This window comes from Vulpes lagopus, chromosome 7 (genome assembly GCF_018345385.1).
Source record: "Vulpes lagopus strain Blue_001 chromosome 7, ASM1834538v1, whole genome shotgun sequence".
NCBI lineage: Eukaryota > Metazoa > Chordata > Mammalia > Carnivora > Canidae > Vulpes > Vulpes lagopus.
In genome coordinates, this window is record NC_054830.1 from 80518159 (window position 1) to 80544678 (window position 26520).

Here is a 26520-nt window from a genome sequence, read left to right on the forward strand (position 1 = left end):
GGATGGCTAGAACTCCTAGGGCAAATCACAGGAGTCTGCCCTGTGAGGAAATATCTGCCCTTTGGAGGAAAAAGGCACTTTCTAATAATAATATGGCTGTACCAAAGATCGTTACTATCTCTGGAAGTAAAGAGTTCTGACTAGTGATATGCAATTAGCGCCATAATGACTATTCACTAAAACTAATTCTAGTTAACAATAAAGGAATGGTTACTGTGATAAACTCATTCAAATCAATAATATGCAAACACTATAAAGTCTACATAGACTATGTAATAATACGGAAAATTGTAAGGGGCAGAATAGGAATATATATGCAATACGCATGTCATATTATGAAAGGAAATGAGACACGAAACGTTATTCATTCCACAATCTTTGAGCACCTATATATGTCAAGGCCGTGTGCTGAAACAACAACAAACCCTAATGATAGATACAATGGGGGCTTTTGCCCTAAGTTTTTTTTTTTTTTTTTTTTTTTTTTAATGATAGTCACACAGAGAGAGAGAGAGAGAGGCAGAGACACAGGCAGAGGGAGAAGCAGGCTCCAAGCACCGGGAGCCCGATGTGGGATTCGATCCCGGGTCTCCAGGATCGCGCCCTGGGCCAAAGGCAGGCGCCAAACCGCTGCGCCACCCAGGGATCCCTGCCCTAAGTTTTAAACGTCAGTCTAAAACTGTGTGAGTACATTAGTATTTTGTGACCCCTGCTCTTTCTGTCAAAGATATATAATCCGATGGAATACCTGGGTGGCTCAGTGGTTGGGCATCTGCCTCAGCTCAGGGCGTGATCCTGGGGTCCTGGGATCGAGTCCCGCATGGGGCTCCCTGCAGGGAGCCTGCTTTTCTCTCTGTTTGTGTCTCTGCCTCTGTGTGTGCCTCTCATGAATAAATAAATAAAATCTTAAATACATGTATCAATTTATTAAGTATAAATATATACATATATATAAATTATATATTATATATTAAATATATCATCATCATATATGTATATATATGGACATAATTAAAATCCGGCAAAACAAAATATACTCCAGACCTAACCATGACGCATTTCCCTTGTCCCTCAAGCCCGACTAACCGAAAATGCCAGGCACAAGGCTAACCTGCACACATCAATTCTGATTAGGAAGGAACACTGGATCCTATTCCTTGGTTTATTAGTCGTGGGGCAGAGACAAGACACTCCCGCCAACCCCCGCCCCCCGCCCCTCGTTAAAAAAAAAGGGGGGGGGGTGGGAACGCCCTGAACACAAACTGCAGACCTTCCATCTTGGAGTAGGTACACAAGAACGTAGAGGAATGGGTGCCGTTCGATGAGTGAATTAAAAATCTCTGAAATGCCCTTGTAGGGAAGAAGCTGGGTGGCACCTTCCCCACCCGTGAGGGACAGGACCCCGTCCCGGCCCCCCGCCTGGCGTCGCCCCCCGCTTCTGCCCGGACTGCCGGGCGTCGGCGCCCAGGGGCGGCGGCGGCTCCCGGGGCCAGCGGAGCGCCCGCAGCACGCGCCCTCCTCCCGGCCAGTGCGGGGACCTTCGGTCTCCTAGTCCTACCAATGGAGAGAGCCACTCTCCGGGCGAAATGACTTGGCGGGGGGGGGGGGGGGGTAATGGCGGAGGAACTTTCACTCTGACCAAAAGTCGAAGCTAATGGCGTGGAAAACTCGCCCTCCGGCTGGCAGAAGCCAACGGGACGAAAAGATTCGGCCTCCAGGTGGTGGCGGCGGAGCCCGCGGAGCGAACGGCGCCACCCTCCGGGCCGAAGGGCGGCAAGCGGGGAGCGCGGCCAATGGGATGACGGGGCTCGCTCGCGGCCGCCCGCGGAGCCAATGTCTGCCGCTCGCCGCCTCGGCGCCGGCGCCCCACGTCGGTCCGGCGTGCTGGCCCGGGGAGAGGTTCGGCGGCTGAGGGCAAGATGGCGGCGGCCCTGGCGGTGGCCGCCGGGCTGCGCGTGGCGCGCAGGGTGGTGGCGGTGGCGGGGCCGCGGGGGGCACAGGTGAGAAGCGGCCGTGGACGCGCCGAGGGCGTCCCCGGCGGGGGGGTCGGCGTTCCGCCCCCAGACGCAGGCGCGCGCCCTCGCGAGGACGGGGCCCGAGCGCGGGGCCGCGAGCGCCGCGCCTCCAGCCGCGCGAGCTGCGGGGCTGTGGCGTGAGGTCGGGCTGGTGGGCGGCGGCGGCCACGGCCTGTGCAGGCTCGGCGCCGAGGTCGCCACAGGGCCAGGCCTTGGCTGCAGCCTGCTAAGCCTACCTGAAGCTCACCCAGCCTCCTCGGCGCCCCCTGCAGGAAGTGAGGTTTGTGAGGTTTGTCTTCTCCGAGCCAGAGACTGGCCCCCGGCAGGCTCCCAGCCTTCTGAGCGTTTTTTTAAAGATTGTATTTATTTGTTCATGAGAGACACAGAGAGAGAGCGAGGCAGAGACACAGGCAGAGGAAGAAGCAGGCTCCATGCACGGAGCCCGATGTGGGACTCGATCCTGGGCCGAAGGCAGGCGCCAAACCGCTGAGCCATCCAGGGATCCCCATTGAGGGTTAACCTCTCATCTTCCCCCACTTGCCAGAGAGAGGACTCAAGTTCATCCCAACTCTCTCTCCCACAGCGCGACAGTACATCAGCCTTCTCTGAGCCCCTGGAAAACTAGCGCTGGGGTTACCGGGTTCACTTAATTCTTCCCTTCACTGACTAAAGGGACTGGAGTTAAAATCCACAGTAAGAGGTCAGATGTGACACCTAGATGTGCTTGTGTCCAACAGGGCAATTGTATGAAAACCTGAATAAAATGGCTAACATAGGGACAGGTGGGTGGCACAGTGGTTGAGTGTCTGCCTTCTGCTCAGGTCGTGATCCTGGGGTCCTGGGATCCAGTCCTGCATTGGGCTCCCTGCAGGAAGCCTGCTTTTCCTTCTGCCTGTGTCTCTGCCTCTCTCTCCATGTGTCTCTTATGAATAAATAGATGAACTCTTAAAAAAAAAAAAAGGCTAACATAGCTTAAAGATCAGACAAGGAATGGAAATGAGTGGAAAGTTAGTAACAAGGTGTGAGTAAATGGAAAGAGCTCTAGTCATCTTAAAAGATGATGCAGGGGATCCCTGGGTGGCGCAGCAGTTTGGCGCTTGTCTTTGGCCCAGGGCGCGATCCTGGAGACCCGGGATCGAGTCCCACGTCGGGCTCCCGGTGCATGGAGCCTGCTTCTCCCTCTGCCTGTGTCTCTGCCTCTCTCTCTCTCTCTGTGACTATCATAAATAACTAAAAAAAAAAAAAAAAAAAAAAAAAAAAAAAAAAAAAAGATGATGCAAACCACTCCCTTTTATATTTGAAGCAAAGAGGAGGGATTTATCTAAGGTGATTCGGTGGTAAAAGAATTGGGACCTAAGTTTGCAGTTCTCATCCTATGGCCTTTACCGTGAAGTCACTAAGTTTACTAGACACATTAGGAGCAGGAATCAATGGCGCTGTCAAACCCTGCATTGTAATACAGCCTTTAACAGACCCGACTCTTTGCTGCTGAGACTCTGAAATGGAAATTTTCCTTTGTATGGGAACCACTAAGCGGTTCTTAGAAGGATGAAGTTAATGACTAACAGAGCCCAGCCTCTGCCAGCCGCAACTTACTATATGGAAGACGTATTCTTGGCTTCCTTCCTTGAGTATGTCTGACCCACCTTCAGGTCCGAGCAGCTGGGTCTGTGACTGACGGAAGCGAAGTGACCAAGGCCCAACAGGCAGCTCCTAGGGGAGCAGCCCCAACTATCTTCTCCCGGATCCTGGATCGAAGCCTCCCAGCTGACATTCTCTTTGAGGACCAGCAGGTGGGGTGCCCTCAGGCCCTGTCCCCTTAGGAATGTCTCAGCTGCCATCAGCCTGTTGAAGTAACATAGTGGCCTCTGGCCTGTCACTACTTCCAGTGTCTCGTATTCCGTGATGTGGCCCCTCAGGCTCCTGTGCACTTCCTGGTCATTCCTAAGAAGCCCATTCCTCGGATTAGCCAGGCTGAAGAAGAAGACCAGCAGGTGGGAAGAGCAGGGCCAAGGTTTGGCTTGTGGGGGTGGGGAGCCCTGGACACAGAGGTTTTGCTCCCTGTGAAGGAAGCCACCTGTCTACCTCCCCTTTCCCTATAGCTTCTAGGACACCTTCTCCTTGTGGCCAAAAAGACAGCAAAGGCTGAAGGCCTAGGGGATGGATACCGACTTGGTGAGTGACTTTTGGCCTTGAGCTATAAATTCTCATACCTGTCCCTCAATGTAATCTTTAATCTTTGACCTTTTCCATGATCCTGACCCTCTAACCTGAAGCTTTTATTTCAGTGATCAACGATGGAAAGATGGGCGCACAGTCTGTGTATCATCTGCACATTCACGTACTTGGGGGCCGACAGCTCCAGTGGCCTCCAGGTTGAACCAACCAACTGACTTAGATCCCCAGAACTTGATGCTTGGAAGGTGGGGGGAAAGGGACCCTATGATGCTAATAAACTTGCTCTCCCTTGATTTTGGATCACTGTCCTAAATATATAATAATTATAATATGCATGTTATAAATATATAAAGATTTATACCACAAATAGGAAAGAAAACTGATTAAAGATCATGATCTGAGGGCACCTGGGTGGCTCAGTTGGTTAAGTGTCTGGCTTCAGCTCAGATCCTGGGATCAAGCCTCAGCCGGGACCCTGTTTCTCCCCCTCCCTCTGCCTGCCACTCTGCCTACCTGTATGCTCACAGGCTCTCTGTCAAATAAATAAATCTTTTTTAAAAAATTAAAAAGTTAATGACCCCTCTTGACTATGGTCTGAATGAGAGACATTAAGGAGGCCCATCCTATAGTTAAAGAAGCATTTGCCTATAGATCTGTGAGTCTTCATGACTAATGGTCTACCTGGGTCAAGCTAGAAAAGTAACAGAAGCAATAATCCTGTGTGAGTTGAAAGAGACTGAAACCGAGGAGTGAGGCTTGCTCAATCCTGACTCTCATTTAGATGCCAAGCCAAGTTCTAAGGAGGGCCTGGGAGGAGGATGGTTAATATTTAAGGCCCTTTACTGAAGGAGAAGTAATCACACCAAAAAACTGCTACCCTTTGACTGATCCCCATGTCTCACCATTTTGCTTTTGAGTTGTTTGATGTGTTTTCAGCCTTAAACATTTTAAAAAGAATCCTTCAACTTTTGAGAATGAACTAAGAGGAGGTTACTGTTGTCCCTACACCAGCACACCAAGTATGCTTTTGTCTGATATCACAGCCCTGGCCTTGTGTCCAACACTAAGAACCACCGTAGAAAGTCTCAAAAGAATCATGCTTCAATGTAGAGGTCCCAGGAGAGCGGAACTTTAACAGCTGGGCTGAGGCGGAACAGAGTCTGGACGGAAAGCAAACTTCCAGAAAGCGGCAGGTTGAAGACTTCCGCCCCGCAGAGAATTTGCCTCCACCCCCACCCAGCCCCTTTCGCCCAACTCGCGTTCTGCGCAGGCTCCTGGAATTGTTTGTCGTCTCTATGGCAACACGGTGGCTAGTGCCGGGAGATGGAGGTCGTGGAGTCTACCCGGCGGCAATCGCGGTCTCGGTGAGAGCTGCAGCTTTGGCTGCAGGTGTAAGGGGGCAAGAAAGGTCAGGGGAGCAAGCGTGCTGCGCTTTTGACACCTGTGATGCATTCGCTTTCTTTTAGATCTTTAGCCGTACAGCCTGGCGCTGAAGGGCTCGGGTCCACTTCAGAACTGTTGCCTTCAGATGGCAATCCTAGGTCAGCCCTGGCAGCCGCAACTGCTGCAGCTACCGCCGCAACCACCGCCAAAACTGCTGCGTTCTCCACGAAGACCCCAGAGTGCCGCTCTGAGCCGAGCTTTCTCCGTCCTCCTGGGGAGCCCTGCACTCGAGCTAGCTTTACTCACAAGATAGGCTGGAGGAGACCTGGCTTTGAGCCTGTCTGTGTTTCCCGTTTCAGCCAGGATCCCTGTACTACAAATGACCTTAGCTCTAGTCCCGTCCCTGTTCCTGGCTCCAGTGCTGGTCCTAGCCATGGCTCTGGCCCTGGCTGTGACTCTGGTCAAGGTACTGGTCCTGATTCTGGCCCTGGTTCTGACACTGACATTGGGCCTAGTCCAGACTGTGGCCATGACCCTGAGCTCAGCCCCTACAGTCTCCCAAGCTTCAGAAACCCTGGGGAAGAGCTGGTCCCTGACTATACCTCCTGGAATCACTACAGCCACCATTGGGAACCTCAGAAACAACCCTGGAAATTTTTGCAACTTTCAGGACCTGGTGCCCAAGGGCAACAGAAGACCCCCCAGGTTGAAGAGAAGTGTAAGGTTCTCAATGAAACATTGCCACGGGGCCACTGCCTTCTCTTCAACTGGGAGGAGGAGGTATTAAGGTTTTGACCTGCTCCCTTTTCCCGAAGAGTACCCCCAGTTTCCTGGGGGAGGCAGTAGTTTATGATGAGGGTGGGTACCATAAAGGATATCATGGTCACTCAACTTGGGGCCCACAGAGAGCCACCAACCACCTGGATCAAGTCCCAAGCATGCAAGATGGCTCTGAGAGTTTCTTCTTTCGACATGGACACCAGGGACTGCTGACCATGCAGCTACCGTCACCCATGTCCTTCAGCACCACCCAGAAAGACTCCTACCAGCCCCCACGAAACTACTATCCGCCAATTCGAGGTATGAAGCATGAGAGAGTGGGCCAGCATGAGCCCATTAGAGAAAAAAAGAGAGGAAGGAATTCCCAATAGTACTAAGGCCAGTCCAATGGGTAGAAGGGTAAAACCCCGTGATTTTCCTTCCTTTTCTCACATTTGTTTCCTCTGGGACTGCTGCTTAACCAGATTCCCCCATTCTCTATTCCCTGCCCTCCCACAGGAAAGCGTGAAGCCATGCTAGAGATGCTCCTGCACCATCAGATCTGGTGAGAGGCTGGGTGAAGGGTAAAGGGGAGGGGGAAGACAAAAATCAGGGAAGAATGGCTCTGATGCCCTCCAGGACTGTATAGTAAAGAGGTGCTGGCAGAGCAGGAACCCACAGGGAGGCACCCTGAGGTTGAGTCTGTGACACACCACGACTACCGAAAGGAGCTGGTACAAGCCAGGCCTCCTGCCCCAACCAAGGTGAGAACTTATTCCATACCACTTATACAGCTGGGCTCTAGCGGGCTGTGGGAAAGCAGGAGAGGGTATGAAAGGGAGCACAAACCATGAGTTTTTCGGGTTCTCTCTTTTATAGCCTCATGACTACAGATGGGAGCAGCCTGAAACCTTCTGGATACAGAGGGCACCACAGCTACCGGTGTGTGAGGGTGTTGGGAGTGGGGGAGAAGAAGGAGGGGAAGAGGCTGCTGTGTTCTGGCTTGGCACAGAGCAGGATCTGTCCTCATCCTGGCCCTCCTCCAGGGTGTCAGCAACATCAAGACCCTGGACACGCCATTCCGGAAGAACTGCAGCTTCTCGACACCAGTACCCTTATCGCTGGGGCAGCCTTTGCCCTATGAACCTGAGAATTATTCCCACCAACTGGGAGAAATATCTTCCCTTGCCTGTCAGGGAGGAGGACAAGGTGGTGAAATGGGTAGAACTACTATCTAAGGCTTGAGGAGGGAAGAGGGATGTGGAATATAGAGTCTATCTCCGTCTGTACTGGAGAGGTGGGAAAGAAGTAAATTCTGTCTGTACTTGGTGAAGGGGCTTTCCATAAAGGGTCCTCACTCATCCTGAGACTGCCAATTCAGTGATTCCGTATGTTACCATGTTCACACTCCAAAATCTTTCCTTGGACTTGCCCCTAACCCAGACTCTGACACCATGACATTTTCTGTTGTTTTATATTTGGCCAAAATATTCTGGTTTAGATACAGATATTTACAGAAGGTAGGGAAGAAGGGAATCAGGCCAGAGTGAGGCAGGTATATGTACAAGGCTGAGCTGCAAAGGGCAACAACTTCCATATAAGGTAGGGTTTTTGTGCATGTTCACTTCCATCCTACACAACAATGTCCATTTCTGGTGTGTGGAGAGACGGTGACCACTGCCCACCCAGGTACCAGCAGCAGGAGACTGTGGGAAGAAGTAGGGTTTACAGGAGTCCAGCAGGTCCTTTCCGCTCTCCTAGGAGCCAGTAAGTTCGCATCTTTCCTTTTCCCTGGAAGTGGGGGAGTGAAGATAATTCAGATTCTTCTATGTTACCCCATTTATCTCCCTCTTTTCCCCATTGTCCCCATAATTGCTTTCATCCTCCCTTCCCATGACCCCTCCCCATGGCCCGCCATCACCTTCATCTCCACATCCCCCCGAAGCTCTAGCTGGAAGCATCCTAGCTCATCCAGGGCATCCTTGGTGGTGGAGGAGACATGGATCTTCAGGGCTGGGGTGGGATGGGGGCAGGGATGGTGGGAAGATGAATCAAAGAAAAGACAACAGAAGAATTGGTGGTATCGGAGAGAGCTTTACCCAACCACCACCTATCAGAAGGTTCTCAGTCTTCCCAGGGCATGCACTAGAACTAAAATATGTCCAAGGATGGGGCAGTCAGAAGCTGTAGTCTCTCAGATTGAGAGATTTGGAGGAGCTCTGGAAAGAAGAAAAGGACAACACATACAGGCTGAGGCTAGGGTTGAGGGCTAATGTTTTACCTTGACCATTAGACTCCATTCGGGAAGCAGTGTTCACTGTGTCACCAAAAAGACAATAGCGGGGCATCTTCAGGCCAACAACCCCAGCACAAACGGGCCCTAGGAGAAGAAACAGGTTGGGAGAGCCTGAGAAAAGCAGATACAAGGGCTGGAGTGAGAGTCAGCCTTACCCGTGTGGACCCCTATGCGTAGCCTCAGCTGGTCATGGGGTCGGTGGCGGATGCGGAAGGAAGAAACGGCATCCAGTAATGCTAGGGCCATCCGAGCAATCTCCGGGGCGTGGCGTTGACCATTTCGGCCTGGGAGACCAGACACCACCATGTAGGCATCTCCAATAGTTTCTACCTGATTGAGATGGGGATTAAAAGGTCACCTCTATGTGTATCAGTGGGAATAGGGAAGTGTGGAAGGAGATAAGCTGGACACCACTATGAGTCATCCTAGCAGCCTGGGAAGCCAGAACATTAACTAGATAGTAAATGCTATGGTCCTGAGAATTGGCAGGGGGTGAGCGGTGCGTTTTAAGGGTATCCTTAAGTCTTCCTACCCCACCCCTTTACCTGGCAAACACTCAGTAAATGTTTACTGAATGAATGGATACCCTGTCTGCAACAAGACATGGACAAGTAGGTTCTGCAGTCAGGAAATGGGAAGCAAGAGAACAGGGCTGACCTGAAGAGCAGAGGCTGGTGCGGAGTCAGGCAGGCCCATTGAAATAGGCCTCAGACAGCCTGAACTGCCCAAGGTAAGATAGCAGCCAGTTGGCTTTGTTAATTGTACTGAAGCTATACAAAAGAACGTCCGGTTTTTAGGGACTAGACACTGAACTGTTCAGGGATAAAGGGGCACTGTGCCTGCAACTTACTCTCAAGTGGTCCAGAAAATAATTCTATAGATACACAGATTTTAAAAAAATAAAAAATAAAAAATAAAGCAAATGGGGTAAAATAAAAATAACTGGTGAACCTGGGTTAAAGGTTTATAGGAGTTCTTTGTTACAGTAATAACAGACTTGGTAGAGTAAATCCAAAGGGAAGGGACGGAAATAGTATTATCTGTGCAATGTAAAACACTTTCCACAATAAATCTATTATTCTCATCTTATAGGTAAGATATGTGAGGCTTAAGGAGCTTTCCAGTTACTTGCTCAAGGCCAACAATTAGTCACAAAATCAACACCTAAACTGCATTGATTTTTACTCTGCAGCACAATAAAGCCCACCCTGTGCCAATTCAATGACTTCAATAGGATTCTCATCTTATAGGTAAGATATGTGAGGCTTAAGGAGCTTTCCAGTTACTTGCTCAAGGCCAACAATTAGTCACAAAATCACACCTAAACTGCATTGGTTTTTACTCTGCAGCACAATAAAGCCCACCCTGTGCCAATTCAATGACTTCAATAATTTTTTTTACAAGGTAGCTTGTCCCTCACCCTAATAAATCATCCCCTAGAGGGGATGGAGAGATGAGAAAAGATGGATAGGATGTATTTATATGCCAAGGCAAAAGTGGCAAATAGAGGCTAACTCCTGCGATGGTTCCGATTAGGGCAGCCTAAGGATTCACAAGACTTTAGACTGAAATGTACAATTAGAGTACCAAAGCCTCATGTGTCTACAAAGGGCACCCAGTACTAGGGTGCTGAAGACCCAAGAGGACAAAATGACCATAAAGCAAGGTAAGGTGTGTAGAGTTCAGGGAGATTGGGTTTTCAAGGTGGTGTCAGGAGGAGGGTAGCCCCAGCTCTCACCTTGTAGACGTCAAAGTTGTCAATTATGGCATCAAAGCAGGTATACAGGTCATTAAGAAGTGTCACCACCTAACAAGGATGGGAAAGTAGAGCCCCTCAGACTTGAGCCTAACTTTCTAAGAATTCTTAACCCGTAAGTCCTAACAAAATATGGGAACTCCAGAACAAAATGAATCTCCCCTCCTATCAAGGATCCCTATGCCCCAATGAAGCTCCCCCAGATCCCTATCCCACCCTTACTTCTCACTCATGGTTCTCACCTGCATGGGGGTGCTCTCTGCTGACAAAGCTGTGAAGCCAACAATGTCACTGAAGTAGATGGTAACACTGTCAAAGGCCTCAGCCTGTACAGTCTCTCCCCGTTTTAACTGCTCTGCCACTGAACTAGGAAGCAAGGGCCAAACTCAGAATATGAGGATGGGATGGTGGGAGCAGAAATGCATAACATGAAAGCTAAGCTGGGTAGAAGAGAAGGAAGGTGGGTGGGAAGACATTACAGACTAGCAAAGTATTTCAGTGGTGGAGGGGATGGAAGGGGCCCCTTGGGGATGAGGGTGAAATGTCTCAAGTTGGGATTGTTCTGCATCCACTTGCTAAAGCAAGGTATCATAGAGCAGTGTCCTAAGAAGAAGGAATGGGAAGCCAGGAAGAAGGCAGCATAGCTATTTGGAGACAGAATTAAAACATACGGTCTACAGCCAGAAAGTCTCACTGTGCCAAGATATAAAAAAGGGTTCTAAGAGCTGGGAAGTGAGTTCTCTGGAGCTTGCTCAGGGAAAACCCAACAGAGTGGAATACCAAAGGAAAATTTGAGAAAGGTGACCAAAGTCTCACTGGGGTAGAATTTGGTAGAGCAGAGCCTCAGCCTTGCGTTTCTCCTCCAGATAGGCCTGTGTGCGCTCCTCTACCAGCTTTTCCAGGTTATTGGCATACTGTTCCATGCGCAACAGCAAGTTGTCCAATATGCTCGTGCCACCCTCCCTGTGGGGGAGGCCAGGATATGGTAGCTGCTCCTGGATTCTGAAGACTCCAAGGACTTCCTACCCAACCCATTCTCTTGGCCTCCCAGCCCCACCTCATCCACCAAGACTGATGAGGTTTCTATCCCTGGAGAGCCCCTGCCCCTTAGTGCCCTCTCACTTGTTAAAGCGGCGAATGAAGCCCTTAATTTGTCCAAAGTCAGGACGCTCAGCTGGTTCCTGGGCCCAACATCGCTCCATCAGCAAAACTAGCTCTTCATTCAGTTGGGTCCGGTCAATGCTAGGCCGGAAATATGGCCGCTGACTATTTCGGACCTTCTGAACAATCTCTGAGGGTGATAAAGGGTTTGAATGAAGAACAGAGTTCTGTAGATAGAAGAGTCTATGGCTAGTAGATTGACTCTCACCTTTGGGGCTGAGGTCCAGGCCCTCCAAGTAGAAAGGACCACTTCGAAGTGCTATCTCCTGTAAGATGATCCCAAAACTATAGACATCAGCCTTCTGCATGCCTGTGGTTGGCAATGGGTTCCCACTGAGCAGTTCTGGTGCAGTCCACAGCTTCTCTGAAAAGAGGAAACAGACTGGCCAGGTCCTCAAAAAGAGTATTCCCCAAGCCCATAATGCCCCCCATTTTACTGTCATTCCATCTCCCTCTCCCACCCCCCACCCCAGGTGGAAATGATCAAGGCCAGAGGAGCAATATAAAAGTGGGTTGTGGGGAAAGTCTCACTGGCATAGAGGGCGTGGCTGTCATCAGGTTCAGCAGTTGATCGGAAGCTGGCCAGACCATAGTCTGTGATTTTGAGCACAAAACGACTATCCACCACACAGTTGGAGGACTTGAGACTCCCATGAGATGCAATAATGCTGTTATGGAGAAAGGCCATGCCCTGCAGGATACAGATCAAGTCATGGGTTTGGATGGTATCTGGCTCATGATACCCACTCCCTTCTCCATTAGTTAGCTGTCTAAAGATCTCAGGACCATAAAAGCAATGAGTTACTTTTGAAAGGCATCCTTTACAGTAAGTTCCTACCCGAAGAAGCAGGCCAAATGGAGAGTCATCCGTTCCTGGTATCATAAACAGTATGTGGGCAGTAGGCACCAGGGACAGGAGAAATGTTTAAGGGGAGAGACAAGGGGACATCTGGGTGGCTCAGTGGCTGAGCATCTCCTTCAGCTCAGGGTGTGATCCTGGGATCCGGGATCAAGTCCCACATCCAGCTCTCCACAGAGAGCTACTTCTCCCTCTGCTGTGTCTCTGCCTCTCTCTGTGTCTCTCATGAATAAATAAATAAATCTTTTTAAAAGGGGGGGAGGGGACAAGGGGAGCTATCAGTTATTACCCTGGAAAGGGCAGTCAGTCTTCTGATATTGAACAGAACTATGAGAGTGAATCCAAGAATGACATGACTGACACCCATGATGGCCTCAAATGTATCGCCACTACTTAGGAAGCCATAGCTAGAGACCCAGGTATCAAGAATACCTAGATGCACCAAGGAAGACTACCCAGTTGTAAACTTTAACATATAACCACGTGTAGGCAGGCAAGTCAGAATGGAGGGGAAAGCAATCTACTGGGCCAGAGAGAAAGTAGAGAAAATAGTAAATTAGTAAAACCCTGGAAAATGAACAAAAAGTAGAGGATAGCTGCCAAGCCAATGCAGAAGCCAGAAGAGTAAAACCTGCCTCCACAGGCATGGAGCCAGAGAGAAAAACCTTAGCCTATGAGGGACTTTAAGGCAGCTCCTAAGAAGACCGAGTGGTGCTTCCCAAAATGAAACCCTGGGCACCCACCCAAGTCAGCTCAGGTGGAACAGAAAAAAGATGCAGGGATCTGTATGCTAACCAAAACACCTCTGTCTGTCTAAATATTTAGCTCCAGACCTAAACAATTCATAACTCTAGTCTCTGTGAACTCCTCCTTTTTATTTTTTGATAGCAACAAAACCTTTGGGAATCACCAAATTTGTGAATACAGAAAGGATTAGGCTTCTGGCTTTGTTCTAAATCACTTTTCCATCAAATCATAATTCTCTCAAGAGTCATGTTTTTCTTGTATTTATCATCACAGTCAGCCACCACATCAACTTTAGATTTTCTCTCATTTGATGGCAAATTTTCACACACATACACCACACACACATGCACACACACACACACACACACACACACACATTTTTAAATAACTTCATGAGAATTAAACAGAAAAACCAAAGCCAGCTTCAGGTGTGATACAAGTGACCCACTAGGCTAGTTCACTGGCTGTAGGAATCACAGCCCATGCAAGATTCAAATTCATGTCTGCAAATCTATGGACCACTGGGTCACTTGAAAATAGCTTAAAACTAATATATGGGAAGATACCAAAGGTTTAGTATAATCTTCTTTGGTTTCTCTTAGTTTTGCTAGTAAATGTTCTTTTTTAAATTTGTTTTTCTGGAAAAAAAAAGAGCAGCTATGCCAAATATTGGTCAAAGAATACATGATGAGAAAAAACAAAAGAGAAATATGATTGGAGACCCCATTCATTTTTTCCTGCTAAGAAATCTTAACATCAACTCTTGGAGGTTTAAAAAAAAAAAAAAGATGATGGCGAGGGATCTGATATATCTAAGGTAGGAAAACAAAAATTCTTTACAGGTGCAGGACTCTGCAGCAGATAAAGCTCCCCCAATTAAAAACCCCAGACCCTTTATTTACCCATTATTACCCAACCATAGGAATAAGGGGAACTGGAAAGAATGGGACTTTCAAAGTACTAGGAGAAACTGAAAGCAAAGATCAAGAAACAAAGGCATTTTAGGGGTGCCTGGGTGGCTCAGTCATTAAGCGTCTGCCTTCAGCTCAGGTCATAATCCTGAGGTCCTGGGATCAAGTACCACATCAGGCTCCCTGCTCAGCAGAGTCTGCTTCTCCCTCTGCCCCTTCCTCCTTACCCCCCCCCTCCTCTAATAAATAAATAAAATCTTTAAAAAAAAAAAAAAAAAGAAACAAAGGCATTTATAGCAGATGAACTCTTAAGGAAAAGCAGGGAAGACTTACCTTAACCAGGTCATTAATGAGCGAATAACGAAACATCCAGTCCAGGTTGATGCTGTCATTTTCCAGAATATCCTGGTAGTGACATGGAATAGATTATGTACCCATCCTAGTCCCACTAGCTATCAGGTACTTATCTCCCCCATCCCTAGAATCTCTACCTTTCCCTTACCTGTAAACTCCCACGAGGACAATATTCAGTGACAATGCAAATGTTGGGAGGGTCGATGCAGGCACCAATGAAGCGCGTGAGGTGGTTGAACTGAACATCTCTCATCTAACAACAACAACCAAAGATGGGAGAGGAGAAAAAGAATTGAAGGAGATGAAAAAGTAGATACAGAAATATACCACTACATGACAGGACCTTACTCTTAATTGTACCTGCAACTTACAATCCTTTATAAATAAGCCCCTTTCCTTCCTAACCAAGGTTACTATTCCCCTCTCCTCTTCCCCCTTTCCTCTCCTCCATCCCTATCTACCCCTCAGCCTTAACTCATACACCGTTACATACATGTTTGAGTTCAAACAGAACCTGCCGGGTCAGCTCAATGCGCTTCTTATTCACGTGTTTGATGGCGACAACATTTCCCTGGTGGTGGGAGTGAAAGGGGGAAAGGGAAATTAGTATCAGGGGTTCCTGGGTGCTAGCAAATCCTGGAGAAGTGTGGGGACATCCAGGAGCTCAGCTAGACACAGAAAGGAAGGTTATGAGGGGCAGAGGTTGATGGCAAGAGGTGACAGATGGGGATGAGACAGGATGAAATGGTGGGGACCAGAACAAGCGGATGACTGTTCACCTTGAAGTGACCGGTGTTGGCAAAGATCTGGTATTTCCCATGGGCTGTCATGAGCGAGCCGTAACTGGATCCCCGCTGGGGCCAAGGGCAACATGGAGGCGGAAGGATGAAAGGAACATTAGATGATGGTGGCAGAGCAGGGGCTATCGTTACAAGCCAATGTGCTGGGAAAGGTCCAGGGTACGAAAGGACAGGCACTCAGAGGGAAGCAGAGGGACAGCTGAGACCAGAACTCACCAGCGACAGCGTGAGGCGACTGCCTGCACCTTTATGATATCGTTCTGAATTGCCAAACTGCAGCTCTTCCCAGCGAATGCGCCACAACATGCTAGCCAGCTCCTTCTCCAGCATCAGCTTTCTGTAAGGACTGCACACCTCAGTTGACTGGCAAGCCCAATCCTACCACCCCGTGAGCCGATGGTGGGGGCATGGGGGCTTCCCTGCAGTTCCTGAAGCTGCAACTATCACACCCAAGTTGGGACTTGGTGCAGGACTATCAGGGAAGGGTACATTCTCTACGTATGGCATATGTGCCCTGTACTCATTTGAAAACGCAGAGGTGGAAGGTAAAAAGGTCTTTCTTACAATGGTGGCATTTGTGCAAAGTTCACCCTTACCCTTGTAAGACCCCACTCAAAACACCTGGTTAGGACACCCAGTCTAGGACCAAAAGTGGAAAAACAACACATAGGCTAAAAGACAGCTTCACAAGAAAGGCTAGAGAGGAAGGGGTTAGGCCTAAGAGACAACGATCAAACCGAGAGGCCCACTAGCCCCCATAAGCCCTGAGTGGTGGGATGGAGAGGGCAGGTCAGTGGGAAGCCCAGAACTCACCGGAAAATGAGGAAGCTGGAAACACCAAACATGATGAAGGTGATTCCTGTGCCCAGGGCCACGATCGCCAGAGTGGAAAGTGGGGCTGAAAGAAGGAAAGAAGGTCCAGAGGGGACCCTGAGAAAGACTGTGTGGAGTTGTGGACAGGGAAGGGGTAGTGCTCGGGGTGCAGGGAGCAGACAGATGACTTGAGGGAAAGTAGGTGGAGGTGGGGTACAAGTAGAGGGAAAAACAGAGCTAAGGGTGGGGGTGGGAAGTCAGGGAGAGGAGATGAAAGAATGTAAGGGGAGGAAGGATTACTCCCAGCCCCCCGCACACACCCACTTTTATCACAGGATGGGTCGTCCAAGTCAAAGGCACAGGGGGGATTGTCCAAGGGGGGGGCCCCCTTCACCCAGGGAATAGGCCGTCCCGTCCACCAAATCTGCTTCTCAGCTCCTGAGTAGTGGGCTGCAGGCTGTGAGGAAGGAGAAAACTGGGCCCACAGGCCTGCTCCTACCAGCCTCTCCCCAAGACTCCAGGGTTTGGCTGCTTTCTCCCCCACCTCCCACCCACCCAGGATAGCGCTCCCACAAAAAAAAAAAAAAAACAAAACAAAACACAAGTCCCTGCCTTAGTACCCCTGATTCTGCCTCCACTGGACCCTGGAAAGCTGGATATTCAGGGCCCACCGTCTCCTCCCTGCCTCTGCCCCCATCACCTGGAAGTCCCCAGAGTCCAGGTCTCCCATGGCCCACAAGACAAAGTCAGTCTCTCGGTCATTGTTCTTGTCCATAACAACCAGGCCAGTTACACCTAAGACAGAAAAGAGGAGCCCTTCCTTTGAGATCCACCCTAGGCCCCTCTCCGGCGCTCCCATTCCTCTAATTACCTCAGATCCCTCCCGGCCCTCGTTCTTTTTTTTTTATTTTTTATTTTTTTTTCTTTATTTTATTTTTTTTTAAATTTTTATTTATTTATGATAGTCACAGAGAGATAGAGAGAGAGGCAGAGACACAGGCAGAGGGAGAAGCAGGCTCCATGCACCGGGAGCCCGACGTGGGATTCGATCCTGGGTCTCCAGGATCGCGCCCTGGGCCAAAGGCAGGCGCCAAACCGCTGCGCCACCCAGGGATCCCCCGGCCCTCGTTCTTAATACACGTCCGCCTCCACCATGTTGTCTGACCCCTCCTGACTCTTCCTCCACCCCTAGCACCAGTGTTTTCTTCTGCCCACTCCACTCCCAGGCCTGACAGCAGTGCTCTGGCCTCCACCTGACCCGCTTTGTTACCGTGGTATCTCCGTCCCTGCATCTTCTCCACAATTCGGAGTCCGTCTTCCCGGGTGCCTCCCTCTTGTATCGTCTCGTTCAGGACTTCAGCATACAGCAGGATCCCATCATAGAAGCAGCCAGCAATGAGGTTCATCTAGGGGAGGCAACATCATTAGTGCTCTCCAAATGTCCTGCCAGGACCCTCCCCAGCCCCCATCTCCCATCTCTGGGGTCTCCTTCCACTCCTTCTCTCTTCTAGTTTGCTTTCTTCCCTCCCCTTCTTTCCTTTTTTTTTTTTTTTAAGATTTTATTTATTTATTTATGAGAGACACAGAGAGAGGGGCAGAGACACAGAGGGAGAAGCAAGCTCCTTGCAAGGAGCACAATGCAGGACTCGATCCCGGATCCCGGGATCACGCCCAGAGCCTAAGGCAGACGCCCAACTGCTGAGCCACCCAGGCGTCCCTCCTCCTCTCATTCCTAAGATGCCACCCCTACCTCACTGGACAGAAGAGCAGAAGGAAAAATACTGGATGAAAGCAGATAGTCCCCAGATAGGGCTGGCTCCATGGCCAAAGCTTGATGCTGAGTTAGGGAGAAGAGCCTTTCCTCCAAGCTGGCCTGACTTTCAGGAAGAAAAGATCTACTCACCAGGGAGGGGGCCAGCTCCACACCGAAATCTTCCCGGGCTCTTATCAGCAGACGATTCTGGAATTCCTGATACTCAGGATTTGGGGGTTCTCGGTAAGTGATCACCAATACTGTCTGTACCAATAGCACATGGGGAAGAGTGAACAGGATTCAAGATAGGCATGGGGAGGAGAGGAAGTAGGACAGAGAAGACTGGTGAAATATTCATGGTACAAAATACACACAGGTGAATCTGGAAGGGTTCTTAGAATCTGAAAGGATACTAAGCGCTGTGTTGTGTATGCACCTATGTATGTGATACACGTGCAGTGTATGTTTAATACATCTGGGAAGAGGAGAGTGGCACTCCTCCATGAAAGGTGCATGGTTCTGGAGCCTGGGAAGCAGATGAAATCAATTCCATCCCCCAAACCTGTCCCCTCATCTTCGTGAATCCCCTTGCCACCAGCTAGCCTCCCTGCCTGGCTGCCACAGCACTCAAAGCTGCTCCATCCCATCCTTTCTGGATACCTAATCCACTATCAAGGACAACACTGATCAACAGCTCCTCTCTAAGGTGTTAATTACTGTTAATGTTATTAGTAAAGTATTTATATTTTCTTTTGGGCCACTTGGACACAGCACCTCCACCCAGTGAATTAAACAGATGTCAGGTTCTATGACATGTGAGGGAAATCCTCAGAGAAAATGATTCCAACTGTGAAAAGTTGTGGGCTCATTCACTTAACGTGTGTAGAACAGCCACCATAAGCAGCACTGTCCTCCATACTGGCATGGTCCTATATGTCACTAAGTAAGAGACATGTGTCACAGAGAAAACACATAGTCATATGCCTACACACATTTCATAGATAAGCAAATGACACATGTGATCTCAGCCATGCTCACATCTCACTGGCCTTGAGTCAGTGCATCTCTCTCTTTTTTTTTAAGATTTTATTTATTTATTCATGAGGGACACAGAGAGAGAGAAAGAGGCAGAGACAGGTAGAGGGAGAAGCAGGCTCCATGTAGGGAGCCTGATGTGGGACTCGATCCCCAATCCCAGGATCAGGCCCTGAGCCAAAGGCAGATGTTCAACCGCTGAGCCACCCAGGCAATCTGAGTCAGTGCCTCACTAGGGTGCCTGCCTGGTACCCACCGACCTCACACATTTCCCTTCCTTGGCTGCTGGACATATTGGCCTGTGCCTACACCTCAGACTGTGCAATCACTGAGATCAGCCTCTGCCTTGGATGGAAAATTGGCATTGCAACTTCAGGGGAAGACTTCATTCCAATCAATGCATTTTGCAGAATGATAGATTAAAATCTACTCACTTCTACCAGTTTTGTTCATTCTTGCCACTGAAAACATGTGTGGACACAGAGACATTAGATAAATCATATATGTATATATATGATTTATTTTATATCAATTCATTCTAGGTGGGAAATAATAAAGTTGATTTCCAATATGTACTCATTACATTAGACTATAGTTTTCTTCAAAAGGTAATTATTCTTATTGGAGCATTTGGATCCTTGATCATACACTTGTAATACACCCTCAGGTAAAATTTAAAAGGAGAAGGAGAGGGGCAGCCCCAGTGGCGCAGCGGTTTAGCGCCACCTGCAGACCAGGGCGTGATCCTGGAGACCCTGGATAGAGTCCCACGTCAGGCTCTCTGTATGATGCCTGCTTCTTCCTCTGCCTGTGTCTCTGCCTCTCCCTCTCTCTGTCTCTATGAATAAATAAATAAAATCTTTAAAAAAATTTTAAAAAAACAAAAGGAGAAGGAGACTGAGGATGGGGTTTGTTCAGTAACACCTGTATTAAGAATATAAGTAAAATAGAAGACTAAGATATTGTTGACAATGTATAAAAATCAGTAAAAGAGCTCAAAAAGATTGGGCTTAACACAATTTACATTTCAATATAAAGGCTGATAATAGGTTTTTAATGCTTTTTAAACACTTCATAATTCTCTAGGTTTATCTGTTTGCTAGACTAGCAGTTCCCAAACATTTTGATTCCACGACCCCTTTACACTACTAAAAATTACTGAGGACCACGGACCACAAAGAGCTTTTGATTACATAGATTATATCTATCAATATTTCCACTTTAGAAATTAAAACTGACAAATTTTTAAAACACAAGAGTACACAAGTACACCTACAGCTGCCAGGGTGATAAGAGCATCACATGTCATGTAGCCTTGGAAAACTGCACTGTACAATCACAGAGGGAGAAGAGTGAGGAGGCAAATAAACATCTTAGGATCATGTTTAAATAGTTTGACCTGATGGTCCTTCTGAAAGGATTTCAGAAGCCCCCAGGATTCCAAGACCACATTTTGAAAATTGCTATGCTAGACTGTTTTGCTGTGGTTACTAGCTAATTAAAAAAAAAAAAAAAGAAAGAAAAGAAAATGAAAGAAAGAAAGAAAGAAAGAAAGAAAAGAAAAAAAAAAGAAAAAGAAAAGAAAAGAAAAACAAAACCCCCAAAGAACTTCTATGCTTGCTAAGGGCTGCACAGAGAGAAAAAGGTAAAGGTAGGTGATGGTGTCCCTTTTCACAGTGGACCCCAGGTGAGAGAAAAACAAGCAAAGGCTGCCAGAAATGGGTGTAGCTGTAGGTGAAGCCAGAAGTGCACCTAGGTGCCAGCCTGGCTTTGAGGCCTACACTTAAGGCCCTCTCCTGCCACAGCAGGAGGCGCTGTGAACAGTGGCTTAAACCCACAGAGAATAGTCTCCAGAAGAGATTCTGCATTAGAGTCCTTGGTTCAGCACTTACTCCATCCTAGCAGCTGGTGTTCCCCTCTGTAATGCAATCTCCTGCTGGTCACCTAGGTTGTGACCTCTGCTAGGTCTCTGACCCTGAAGTCCTCTAACGTACAACCTGGGCCTCTGGATCCTTAGAGTCTGGTCATTTGTTTATTTAGTTCTATTGTATCTACTTATTCTTTCCTACCCTGGTTGTTCATCTTGGTGTATAGTACCTGACAGAACTACTCTTCTGTAGATGAGTTCCTAGTCCTATCCTCGCTTCTCCCCAACACACACCTTAATTCAATTCAGTAGGCATGTGCTAGGCATGGAATACAAAGTTGAGCATGATCAATCAGCTATGGCTTACAGAGACAGAAAAATCATATCAATATACTTATTTTCAGAGACCTCTCCTCCAGTAGGCCAGGTATCTCTGGGGTAAGAGCTCTCTGCTCTTTAATCCTTGGGTGGAGCTGACCATCCAACTTTCCTCATGCCCTGCCCTGCTTCAGCATTGGAACAGAATAAGCAGCTTCTCCTGAAAATACCTCATTACCCTCTTACCCTCACCCCACCCCAAAGCCTTGATTTTCCCCTTAGCAAATTCTTGACTGCCTATTCCCCCTTCTCTTGTGTCATAGAAAAATCCCCCTTTGTTTTTCTAACCGAGTAACACCTGCAGCAAGTGGGAGGACTGAGAATTAATTTATCTGATTATTAGCTGACTAGATCTCATTTCCCCCAACCCTAAGTACTGGAGCCCCTTGACTGGTAGTAATTTCCAGATGAGAAAGAGAGGTATTCCTTCCACAAAAAGAATACAGCCCAAAACAATACAGATTCCATAGCCTTTTAGAGTCTCTCTATGACTCTCCGATTCTTCCTCGACTATACTAGCTAAAGTACAATTCCCTCATTATTCCCTTTTCATGAGAGGCTTTTTTAAAATTTTGGTTTTTGTTTTTTGTGGGGTTTTTTGTTTTTTTTTTTAGTAACATTCATTGCAAGTTGTCCCATGTTTGTATTTATTTGTTTATTTAGTGTCTGTCTATCCTACTAAATGTAAGCTCCAGGCAAGGACTACATCTATTATATTCTCCACTGTATACCAGTATCTAGCACAGTGACTGGGACATAATAGGTGCTCATTAGACGCTAACAGAATGAGTCAATCTTCTGATGAATCAAACGTAGACTGTATAATGTGGTAAATTCTACAGGAGACAGAGTTAAGAATAGGAAATTCACTCCAACCTTGGAGATTCAAGGATTGTTTCCCTGAAGGGGAAATAATTCATCTGAGTCTTAAAGAAAACATACACATTATCCAGACAAAGGTGAGAAGGTTGTTTTTGGCAAAAATTACACCATAAACACAACCTGTCTTGCCACTGCCCACAGTCAAGTGTGACAGTCACAGACTCGTACCCTGACATGCCATTCACAGGTACAGCCAAATATATAATGACCACCATGTAAAACTTTACTTGTTGGAGAAGATGATCACCCAAGTCCAACCCTTGTACACATCTACTGAATTTCAGATTCAAAGAATCCCAGGGGAAAAGACCTTAGAGTTATCCCATATGTAACCTCAAATCCTTTTCAGGAAAAGGAGGAATATGGATAAATAAGAAAGACATATACATAAATTAGTGAAAAATTGGTAAGAAAATCAGGGAACAGTGCATGGGTATGAAGAGGCAAAGATTTGGAATGAGAGAAGGAAGAGCATTCCAGAAATAAGGCACAGAAAGCACAAAGGCAAGAGGACAGGGAGGCCCAGGGGTCAGGGGACTGAGAGAGGTCACTTGGCTGGAATACTGGGTGTGAAGGATGCTAGGAGGCAAGATTGAAAAACCAGGCTAACATATACTGTAGAAGGTCTGAAGTGTCATGATAAGGAGTCAAGGCTTTATTCTGTACCACGTAAGTCCTTGAAAGTTTTGAGCAAAGGAGTGAAATGAACAGAGTCCTACCAATTTCCCCTACAAATTATTTCATAAATTCATTTCTTTCTTTTTCCTTTTCTTTCAAGGTTTTATTTATTTGAGAGAGAGACAGCATGAGCAGGGTTAGGGGCAGATGGAGAGGGAGCAGACTCCCTGCTGAGTACAGAGCCCAATGCGGTGCTTGATCCTAGGACCCTGGGACCACGACCTGAGCCAAAGAAAGACGCCTAACCCACTGAGCTCCCCAAGTGCCCCAATTCATTTCTTTCCATTCCTACTACTGTCACTGTTGTTCAAACCCATATCACTTCATGCCATTTGAGACCCACATACAGGCAGTCTTAATGCCTCTGGTCTCTTCCTCTTCAGGTAGGATTACTACCTGAATTGTCTCTATATTTCTCTTTACAAAAAAAAAAAGAAAAGAAAAAGAAAAAAAAATCTCAAGGACCCTACATTCAAGTCCAAGTGCTTTGATCTTAGGTTCAGAGCTCTCCTTAACCTGATTATATCTCTGCAACATTATTTCCTGTATCTGCTTCAAGCCAACCCTTCTTTCTGGGCAGTTCAGTACCTTCCCGGTACCCCAACAGGCCCATTTCTATCTTCGTCTCTTTGCTCAGGCTGCCTGGATCCTCTTCCCCACTCAGACTAGGTAGGAAATATGACATCTATCCTTCAAGTCACCACAGATTCTCACTCCTTTATAAGAAGCCCTCCCTAAACCCAGCTCACACTGACTCTCCCTCCCCTGAACTCCTTAAAGTCCTTAGTGTTCTGTTCCAAGACACATAATCATATTCTTTCTCATTCTTGTAACTAATTGTACCACCATCATGCCTCGTTTGTCCAGAAAGGATGGAAGTCCTCTCAGGGCCTGGGGCCAGGTCTCTTCTGGGAACTTTTCTCCCTCACAGTATAGTCTACTAAAAGGACTTAAGAGAGTGCTCCAGGATCTTGGGAGGTAGTGCTGGAGGGAATCACAAAAGTGGACAAGTAAGAAAGCATGATATGAAACTCAACAAGCCTCTGTTCATTTCACTCCTAGAAGCTCATAATTCCTGCCCTGTTCTGGAGTTTCTGTGGGTCTTATAAGAGATAGAGAATCTCCAAAGAAGCTCCTCTTCCCCCTCATGCATGTTTGGCTCAAATGATACCTGAAAGGCCTCTCTGAGGGCCTGGGCCTGTTCCCGGGTACGATTGTCCTGCCAGGGCCGGCCTGTAGATCGTGTGGGCCCTGCACGAAGACTCTCCCCAAAGACGTCCAGGTAAAAGAAGACATAATCCCCATTGGTCAGGTTCTCCCTCTGGGCCTGAAGTAGGATTTCATGCAGCATCTCCAGAGGGCCACAGATATACACAACTAGGAACGGGAACAAGACAGAGGGACATTCTGAGAAAGTCCCCAAACAGCCTTTCTCTGAACCATCTGCACTTCCATCTTTAGCAAGGAAGAAAGTGCCCTAACCTATCAACCACCCAACATATGCTCCCCATCCCTTCCCCCGGGAGTCTATGTCATAAGGACCCTCAGGCCTTATGGACCATCTGGCAGAGGTCAGAGTCTGACTCCAGACCCCAGAGGAAGGGAGTTATCAGCTGTGAGCCCCTCCTCTTCACAGAGCTCTTGATTGTTGCACCCTACCCAGCCCTCCTCACTGCCCTGCTCTGCCCTGCCTTCCCCTAGCCTCAAAGGCACTGACTTCTCAAAATTTCTCTCAGTGTCAGCTTTTCCCTGTCTTTCCCAAACAAATCTGCTAAACCCAAAGGTTCATTTATGGAGTCCTCACTCCTTTTCTGCCACCAAGGGATCTTGGTGTCCCAATCTCATAAGTCTCTGCTCACAGATGGACACACACATTCACTACTCGAGCACGAATTTCATACTGCTCTCCAAATTTAATTCCCCCGGAATCCCACATTCTTCCCTGATGCAGGATTCACTTCTATTTCAATCTTAAATCTTATCCCTTGTTTACATCTGCCTGTGCCGTCCACGGGCTCCCCTAATATAATGCTTCAACCTTCTCACAGGTGCTCTGTCCACAAGTGCTTCTTGACCCCAACCACCATGTACAGTTCCTCCGTGCCCACCTCCATCCACAATTCCCCAGCGCTGAGCTCCAGGGATCCAGCGACCCTCCTCCCCTGACCCTCAGATAGCCTGGGCCACACTCACTGCGCCCGTTGGCCCGGATGAAGTGGGTGGCCTGCTCAGGACCCCCTGGCTCACGGGCATACACCTGGTGCTGCACACTGAGGTTGCTGCCCTGCAGGGCCTCAAAGACGCCCTCGATGGTGAAGTAGTGAGGCCGGTCATCTGTGCGAGCATCCAGATACAGCAAGGCAGCACGGGCAGTCCAATTGAAGTGCCCGTGTAATGTCACTACAAACTCACCCAGCTTGGGAGCAGAGGGGCCAGTGCGCACCAGGGTACGATAATGCTCATTCTTAGCTGCAAAACCAGAGGCCACAGCACCGGCAGTCAGCAGGGGGAGACGCCAATGTGAGGCAAAGCGGGCCACAGAGGCAGCAGGGTACACGCAACCGGGGCCCAACAGAAGATCGGGGTCATGATACAGCTTGAGGTCCACAGCGCGCAGCGGTGCCAGGTACTCAGAGCAGGCGCCATCTAGTTCAGAGCTGACAAACCTCAGGTCCACGGGCAGTGCCCGACCCAGCGCCTCCACAGCTAGTGCCACAGCAGGACCCACCCGTGGCCAGGCCCAGGCATAGCTCAGGTTGTGTTCTGGTAGCACTACCGCCAGCGTCAGGTTCCGCGCCCCGGGAGGACGCACCCCACCTGCCAGGGCTGCCACCAACAGCAGGAGTGATGGCAGTGCCATGGGGAGAAAGCAGCAGCCCCCCCGCCCCCAGAACCTGGCGCCACTCTGGCCTACCAGGGAGGCACAAGCACCACCCAGCCTGGGACCTGGGGAAGATGGCCAGGAAGAGAAGTGAGGAGAAGCTAGGTAGGCTGGGATACAGAAAGTGGTGGGGATGGGAGAGGAGCAGATGGCAGGAAGCCCCCCGGGGATGGGTGAGGAAGGAGTGGGTCTACCAGCCTGGGGCAAGGACTGAGGGCTGAGTTGGGTGGCAGGAAAAGGGAGGGACCCAGGGGGCCTGCGAGGGGGATGGGGACAGTGAGAGGTGGAGAAGCCTGATACAGCTGAGAAGGAAAAGTGGGATGGGGTGGGGGTGGGGGTGGGGGGGAGGCTGGTACAAAGGAAAGGCCTGGGGGTACCTCACCGCTGAAGGGGCTAGGAGGAGAGCTGAGGGCTGCGGAAAGGAGGACCAAGGGGGCAAGGTGGGAGGGGGCCCGCGCCGCCCAAGGACTGGGACCATGGGCGGGCGGGGAGCGAAGCGAGGCCTGGGCCGGAGGAGAGGGAAAGGCAGGGGTAAATCTCCCTGTGAAGGCTTCTCCTGAAGCTCCTGCTTGGACTAACGGGCCCAGGGCGCTGGTCCCATCCGGAGCTGCGGCGGCCCCGCCCGTGTCCCAGCTCCTCTGTGCTCCGCTCCTCCTGGGCCCGGGCGGCCGCCGCTGCCGGCGCTTCCTCCCGCCCCCCGCCTGGGCCCCCAGGCGCGCCGCTAGTCCAGGTCAGGTCGCCGCGGCCCGGCCCGTCTCCGCTCGCTGCGCCGGCGGCGGCGGCCGAGTGTGACTCCCCGGGCAGGCCGCCCGCGCCCGCCCCCGCCCCCGCCCCGCGCCTACCCCGCCCCCGCCCCCGCGGCCCCTCCTCCTCCCCCTCCGGCCCCACCCTCTGGCGCCTGCTGTCTCCCCCCCACCCCCTACCCCGGCGCCCGGGGACGTCCCAGGTCTCCAACCCATCCAGGGACAGCTCAGGGGCTCCGCGCTAGGGCCTGGCAGGCAGGCGAGGTTCCCG

The 26520-nt window shown here is 49.3% G+C and overlaps 3 protein-coding genes across 9 annotated transcripts; 2 read left to right on the plus strand and 1 right to left on the minus strand.

Annotated features, from left to right (window-relative positions):
- The first annotated feature begins 1844 nt into the window (after positions 1 to 1844).
- Positions 1845 to 4486, plus strand: HINT2 (histidine triad nucleotide binding protein 2). Its single transcript, XM_041762765.1, has 5 exons — positions 1845 to 2000; positions 3668 to 3808; positions 3905 to 4009; positions 4118 to 4190; positions 4304 to 4486. Exons 1-5 carry the CDS (start codon positions 1920 to 1922, stop codon positions 4393 to 4395), a joined length of 492 nt encoding a protein of 163 aa, XP_041618699.1. The 5' UTR covers positions 1845 to 1919; the 3' UTR covers positions 4396 to 4486.
- A 182-nt stretch (positions 4487 to 4668) lies between these two features.
- SPAG8 (sperm associated antigen 8) lies at positions 4669 to 7694 on the plus strand. 4 transcript variants are annotated; one of them, XM_041760826.1, is made up of 7 exons: positions 4669 to 5557; positions 5660 to 6356; positions 6482 to 6656; positions 6855 to 6900; positions 6985 to 7099; positions 7215 to 7277; positions 7382 to 7694. In XM_041760826.1, the coding sequence occupies exons 1-7, from the start codon at positions 5517 to 5519 to the stop codon at positions 7571 to 7573; spliced, it is 1329 nt and encodes a 442-aa protein (XP_041616760.1). In that variant the 5' UTR covers positions 4669 to 5516; the 3' UTR covers positions 7574 to 7694. The 4 variants fall into 4 exon arrangements, with proteins under 4 accessions (XP_041616760.1, XP_041616761.1, XP_041616762.1 ...); XM_041760827.1 differs by having other exon boundaries at positions 5660 to 6042; positions 6247 to 6356; positions 7215 to 7694; XM_041760828.1 differs by lacking the exon at positions 6985 to 7099.
- Positions 7695 to 7793: 99 nt separating this feature from the next.
- NPR2 (natriuretic peptide receptor 2) lies at positions 7794 to 26330 on the minus strand. Of its 4 annotated transcripts, none has more exons than XM_041760821.1 (22): positions 24819 to 26329; positions 23797 to 24002; positions 17936 to 18049; positions 17303 to 17438; positions 16733 to 16827; positions 16357 to 16489; positions 16033 to 16117; positions 15436 to 15556; positions 15199 to 15273; positions 14913 to 14990; positions 14568 to 14672; positions 14399 to 14470; positions 12080 to 12239; positions 11757 to 11912; positions 11510 to 11678; positions 11204 to 11350; positions 10630 to 10753; positions 10370 to 10438; positions 8787 to 8961; positions 8617 to 8715; positions 8257 to 8348; positions 7794 to 8126 (listed from the first exon to the last, which is right to left on the minus strand). In XM_041760821.1, the coding sequence occupies exons 1-22, from the start codon at positions 25483 to 25485 to the stop codon at positions 8061 to 8063; spliced, it is 3144 nt and encodes a 1047-aa protein (XP_041616755.1). In that variant the 5' UTR covers positions 25486 to 26329; the 3' UTR covers positions 7794 to 8060. The 4 variants fall into 4 exon arrangements, with proteins under 4 accessions (XP_041616755.1, XP_041616753.1, XP_041616756.1 ...); XM_041760819.1 differs by having other exon boundaries at positions 15436 to 15565; XM_041760822.1 differs by lacking the exon at positions 15199 to 15273 and having other exon boundaries at positions 15436 to 15565; positions 24819 to 26330.
- Positions 26331 to 26520: the final 190 nt, after the last annotated feature.

Bases quoted from the DNA above. Each gene is read 5' to 3' on its own strand.
- HINT2 (XM_041762765.1), top strand. From the start codon at position 1,920: ATGGCGGCGGCCCTGGCGGTGGCCGCCGGGCTGCGCGTGGCGCGCAGG. The intron at 4,010-4,117 runs GTGGGAAGAGCA...CTTTCCCTATAG, and splicing joins CTGAAGAAGAAGACCAGCAG to CTTCTAGGACACCTTCTCCT. The intron at 4,191-4,303 runs GTGAGTGACTTT...CTTTTATTTCAG, and splicing joins AGGGGATGGATACCGACTTG to TGATCAACGATGGAAAGATG.
- SPAG8 (XM_041760825.1), top strand. From the start codon at position 5,640: ATGCATTCGCTTTCTTTTAGATCTTTAGCCGTACAGCCTGGCGCTGAA. The intron at 6,657-6,854 runs GTATGAAGCATG...GCCCTCCCACAG, and splicing joins CTACTATCCGCCAATTCGAG to GAAAGCGTGAAGCCATGCTA. The intron at 7,100-7,214 runs GTGAGAACTTAT...TCTCTTTTATAG, and splicing joins GGCCTCCTGCCCCAACCAAG to CCTCATGACTACAGATGGGA.
- NPR2 (XM_041760819.1), bottom strand. From the start codon at position 25,485: ATGGCACTGCCATCACTCCTGCTGTTGGTGGCAGCCCTGGCAGGTGGG. The intron at 16,828-17,302 runs GTAACAAAGCGG...TTTCTGTCTTAG, and splicing joins GCAGGGACGGAGATACCACG to GTGTAACTGGCCTGGTTGTT. The intron at 11,351-11,509 runs GTGAGAGGGCAC...CCTCCCCCACAG, and splicing joins TTCATTCGCCGCTTTAACAA to GGAGGGTGGCACGAGCATAT.